The sequence below is a fragment of the Polyodon spathula genome, unplaced genomic scaffold, assembly GCF_017654505.1.
Source record: "Polyodon spathula isolate WHYD16114869_AA unplaced genomic scaffold, ASM1765450v1 scaffolds_3521, whole genome shotgun sequence".
Classification (NCBI taxonomy): Eukaryota; Metazoa; Chordata; class Actinopteri; order Acipenseriformes; family Polyodontidae; genus Polyodon; species Polyodon spathula.
The window spans coordinates 1-5,803 of NW_024474982.1; the positions used below are offsets into that span (position 1 = coordinate 1).

The 5,803-nt window shown below is 41.8% G+C and overlaps 1 protein-coding gene across 1 annotated transcript; it reads left to right on the forward strand.

The window, feature by feature from the left end:
- Positions 1-3: 3 nt before the first annotated feature.
- On the forward strand, positions 4-5,527 carry LOC121312082 (tripartite motif-containing protein 29-like; the record flags this gene model as incomplete). Its single annotated transcript, XM_041244099.1, has 5 exons — positions 4-375; positions 3,192-3,287; positions 3,473-3,706; positions 3,861-4,020; positions 5,415-5,527. Coding segments are annotated over 5 exons (960 nt in total), but the record flags the coding sequence as incomplete, so codon positions are not given.
- Positions 5,528-5,803: the final 276 nt, after the last annotated feature.

Consider the following 5,803-nt stretch of genomic DNA (forward strand, 5'->3'; position numbering starts at 1 on the left):
GTGCTGGCTGAGGTCGTGGAGGAATTAAAGAAGACAGGACTCAATCCTCCTCCTGCTCACAGTGATGCTGGACCTGGAGATGTGCCGTGTGATTTCTGCACTGGGAGGAAGTTCAAAGCTGTGAAATCCTGTTTGACGTGCCTGGCCTCTTACTGTGAAACACATGTCAAGCCACACAGTGAGGTTACTCCATTAAAGAGGCACAAGCTGATCAATGCAACTGGAAATCTGGAGCAGAAGCTTTGTGCTGAACACCAAAAGGTTTTGGAGGTCTTCTGTAGAACCGATCAGACGTGTATTTGCTTGTTGTGTACACAAGATGAACACAAGACTCATAATACGGTCTCAGCTGAGACAGAAAGGACTGGGAAACAGGTAAGGGTTTGAACCATTTCCCTATAGCTATCCTAGAAGATAAGAATTCCCAGGGATATTTAACATGTCTGTTTGCTAGGTTATACAGTTTCACATTAGATCAGATTTGAATTGTATATTAAGAGCTATTTAAAGAGCCCTAGTTTTTTAATTGCTCTCTCTAAACTATGATGTATTGCAATGTATTTCTGGGTGTAACAGGGGCGTTGTTATGGGTGTGGCTATTGCTGATTGACAGGAGAGACAGGGGTGGTTTTCTTTGATAGAAAAACACAAATCATTCAAAACAAAACACTGTTCGAAAACAACTAGAAAATAGAAGTTTACCAAACAAGAAAGGAGGTCCCGCTCCAGGAGCAGCCCCCTTGCCACCTCCTCTCTAGACTTGGGAGGGATTAAAATCCCCTAAACTTGTTCCCTATTCCTTCCAGTGCTAGCGAGCCTGGTTAACTCACAAGTGATCCCAGATACATTTTCCTCTTGTGTTTTTCTCCCCCTGGTTAACACACGCAGTCGTCAGGATCCTACAGCAACACTCTCCTTCCCAGACAGTTTGTATCCCTGCTTGAACCAAGAAATTGGCTTTTCAGCCCATTTTAAAGGCATGCGGACAGGGAGAATTGATAATCAATGAATCAATTAACACCCGGCCACATTCCACCTTGGATTTGAATATGCCCTGCCATATCTAGCACACACTTGATTAGCAAAAACATTTCCAATCAAACAAAACCACACAGTTTCCACGTGCAGGACCTCAGCCCTGCCTCACTGGGTAAGAAGGATTTGTTCAGCTGTTTTGTGCTGCATTGGAATTTGAAGTGTAAAATTAGCATGAATTATATTCCTAGTGTTTTTTATAAGTATCTTGCAACTTAATAAAATCATAGGTCAGTCTCATTGTTTAAGATATTATAGTGTAATTAGTCAAACTGTTTAAAAATAACATTCCCAGCAAAGTCAAGCACCTAATTTAAAAAAAGCTTAAAAAAGACCAAGATTAATATGATCTACAATATACAAGATTAATATGATATTTAATATACCAGATTAATATGATATTCAATATACAAGATTAATATGATATGCAATACACACAGGGCTTCTGTTTTTCGGTGTTTATTAATTTCATTAAATCAGGAGCCAGCCATGCTTGTGTTTGTAGTGATGTGGTGGAAATATGATCCTGGCTTGGAAAATTGGTGATGCAGCCGGAGGGGGGAGCGAGCTTCACCCAGTGCTGCCTCTATGAAGCAGGGCCTCTTTAATATATTGGAACAATGATTGCAGCACAGGGATAATAATATCTTCTTAATAAACTAATACAGCACCTTTTAAACAAGACTTTAATAATTGTGTTGTGATACATAGTAAACAAAACCCATGCCTTTAAAAGAGACACATGCGCATCTATCTGCACTGGCAGAGCTGCTGTGCCCGTGCCATGCTGTTCTTGCCAGTCTGCCCACAGTGAGAGGGGTGTTTTTGGGAGGCTTGCTTGTCCATTTAAAACATTTGATCTTTTAATTTATAATCACCATCTAGCTGAGAAGAATTGTTTTTATTGGTAAAGAGTTTGTCTTTTTGTAGACATGTTATATATTTTTATAATTATGAAGGCTCAAAGTCAGTAGAGGGCATAACTCAAATCCAAGATGACCGCTGGGCAGAAACAGTAGCTGAATCTGATTTGTTAAAACACATTCTCACATGATTAAAACAGACATGTTTAAGTTAGTTTAAAATGAAATGTAATAATCTATTTGGGATTTTGTGTGTTGAAATCTACAGTTGAGTTTGTCTGCTCTACTAGTCCATTCTTTCCTTTGCTCTCTTCCACAGTGAAGTCCTTCTGGTCACGGGCGCATTCTTCTGGGCTTTCTGTGTGTTTAGGCATTTTTTTTACATTTCCTCACAATTTGCAATTCTGTTTTAAATTCCACGAGTGTGTGAATCCTCCCTATTGAACTGTAATATAGCTTTAAATCCTGCGAGCAAGAACAACCCTCCGTTTCTAATTGTAATCTCGTTTTAAATCTCACAAGCGTGTACAGTCCTCCAATAGAAATGCAGGAATTTGCTGCCACTCAGTTTAAAGTATTCAGAATGAATCAATGATGGATACAAGTCAGGAAGGAGGGACATTGCCAGACTGCGCTGGGGAAGGGTTTTATTACTCTATTCAGGTTTTAGGTTATTTTATTGTATTTTTTCACTGGGAAAGGGGTGAAGTCAGTGTGAATTGAGTAACCATTTCCAGTGTATCTCCAGTGTTTATTGGGTATACACTGATTTCATTGTTTTGTATCAGGATTGTTTTATCTGTGTTTATCAGTTAAAACCAGAAATCAGAAGCCCTAAATATACATTAAAGGGAAATCTGCTTCAGTTACCTGGGTGCTTCACAAAACAAGCATGAGACACGTGCTAGATCAGCCATCATTCACTGTTACTAGCATGAAACAGTACCATCTAGTGGACAGCTACTGTGGATCAAGTGTCCTTTTATATTGCTGGCAGCTGTGCACTAGATGGTGTTGTATCTTACTACCCTACTCACATGCTGTCTGATATAGCCTGTGCTACAGATGTCTATGGTGTGTAACTAGAACTGAAGATCAAAATATATTTGAGAACCACTGAGAATTATTGAAACATTGTAAAGAGGTAAGGGGACAAGAAAATAGAAAATATATTTGAACTAAAATGATTCTGTCAGTTTCAGTAGCATTCTTAGACAGGCCTGTGTTGGGTGTGACAGGATATCACTCAATGCCTCATCAGAAATGTCACTGTGTCACTGTGTTTCTACACAGAAGCAGCTGGGAGAGACACAGACAGAAATACAACAGAGAATCCAGGAGAGACTGAAAGAAGTGAAGGAGCTCAAACAGGCTGTGGAGTCACTGAAAGTGGGTATTGACAAGAGGGGTTATTATTATTATTATTATTATTATTATTATTATTATTATTATTATTATTATTATTATTATTAACAGATGGACTGGAACACATCTGCAGAAGTTTGCTGTCTATGCCTGATGTGTTTTTGATATCAATTCTAACCATGTCTCCTCTACTGTGTTCTTTCACTCAGAGATCTGCATGCATAGAAATAAAGGAAAGTGAGAAGATCTTTACTGAGCTGATCCGATCCATTGAGAAGATCCACACTGAGGTTATTGAGCTGATTGGAGCTAACGAGAAGGCTGCAGTGAATCAGGCTGAAGGACGCATGAAGAAACTGGAGCAGGAGATTGCTGAGCTAAGGAGGAGAAACGCTGAGCTGAAACAGCTTTCAGAGACAGAGGATCACATCCATTTTCTACAGGTAACATCACTGCTTGTTAGAAAATCTCAAGTACATAACTGGGACGCTTTCAGACAGACCTCTCCAATTGAATGAATCCTTGCTTTTCACCAGGAATGTTTTGGAGCCCATTCTGTTTCACTGAAAACTCCTTTTCTCCACTTTCCTGTTGTAGAATTTCCAGTCTCTCTGTGCCCCTCCTGAAGCTGGAGACTTACCCAGCGTTACTGTCAATACAGACATCTCTTTTGGGGCTGTGAGGAAAGCTGTATCTGAACTTAAAGACCATATTGAGGACTTCTGCAAGGGGGGATTAGTCAAAATAAGCACAACAGGTTGGTGTGAAATAGATTCCTTTGGTAGAGATTTCTCAAATAGACCATGGCTTGAGGAGGGACAGGACTTGCAAGACATTAATAAAGACCTCTTGCAGATTGTTGGTTATATGAGTATTGTAGCAGGGAGAAAGGATTGAGGGAGCAGAGCAGCAGGGAGAGGAGAGACCATGGAGTAGGGGATGGAGGAGCAGGCAGGAGGAGAGACAATGGAGGAGGATGGAGGGAGGAGGGAGAAGGGAGGTGGGAGCAGATAGGAAGGAGGAGGGAGCAGAGATGAAAGCAGGGACTGATGAAGCAGGGAGGAGGAAGAGAAGAGGGAGCAGAGAGAAGGGAGCAGGGAATAGGGAGCAGGGAGTAGCGAGCAGAGAGGAGTGATGAGGGAGCATGGAGGATGGAACAGGGACTGATGAAGCAGGGAGGAGGTGTGATGTGAGGATGGAGCAGACAATGACTGATGAAGCAGGGAGGAGGTGTGATGTGAGGATGGAGCAGACAATGACTGATGAAGCAGGGAGGAGGGTGTGATGTGAGGATGGAGCAGACAATGACTGTGATGAAGCAGGGAGGAGGGTGTGATGTGAGGATGGAGCAGACAATGTTGGCAAAAGGTATGTGAGGGAGGAGGTGTGATGTGAGGATGGAGCAGACAATGACTGCATGAAGCAGGGAGGTGTGATGTGAGGATGGAGCAGACAATGACTGATGAAGCAGGGAGGAGGTGTGATGTGAGGATGGAGCAGACAATGACTGATGAAGCAGGGAGGAGGTGTGATGTGAGGATGGAGCAGACAATGACTGATGAAGCTTGTGTGATGTGAGGATTAAGCAGACAATGTTTGAAGCAGGGAGGAGGTGTGATGTGAGGATGGAGCAGACAATGACTGAATGAAGCAGGGAGGAGGTGTGATGCAGGATCCAGAGCCAAGGAACAGAGCTGAGTTTTTAAAATGTAAGTTTGATTTCACTGAAACATGAAGCTTGAAAGAGGTGTCATGTGAGGATGAGAAGAGACTAACACTTGAACAGATAGGATGTGTGATGTGAGGATGGAGCAGACAAATGAATTCATGTTTGATGCACAAGAGTGTCCTAATATGGACACAGTACTGTTGGGCAAAGAGATATGATCAGACAGCCTTTATAAAAAGAAAGCTGTAAGGAATTCAAGCTTAACTCCAGTGCAGTGCAGGCGTGTTCACATTAACTTTGGCTGCTGCACCGATTGGATGGAATCATCTTCATTGTAATCGTGAACATCTTGAAGTACGGATTTTTACACAATGAAATGAAGGTGACAGATAGGTGCCTTGTTTCTTTTCACCCATTGCTGTCACCCAGAGAGATGTGTGTGTTGTGTATTAATCCACATGTTTCAATTCTATTTCTCTCAGTGAATGAAGTTGCAGTTTGCAGTCTGCAGGCTCCAGAGCCAAGGAACAGAGCTGAGTTTTTGAAATGTAAGTCTGTTTTCACTGAAGCATTTGATTGAAAGATGTGTCACTCCATTGTGAGAAGAGCTAACACTACAGAACAGGGAGGGGTGGAGCTTGAGGCCAGCAATTATTATTATTTATTTGTAATTGTGAAGCCATTAATCTACACTCCTCTCCAGCAAGTATTGGTTCAGATGAATACATGCAGAATGACTGGGGGAGGGGCACTGGTTGCATGTTCTTCTCTGACAGGCTGACCCTCCACTCAGACCTTTCTCTCCCTAAATAGCTTTGTATCCTTGAATAGATAATCATCCCATCTTTTAATACATGTGCAATAGAAATAC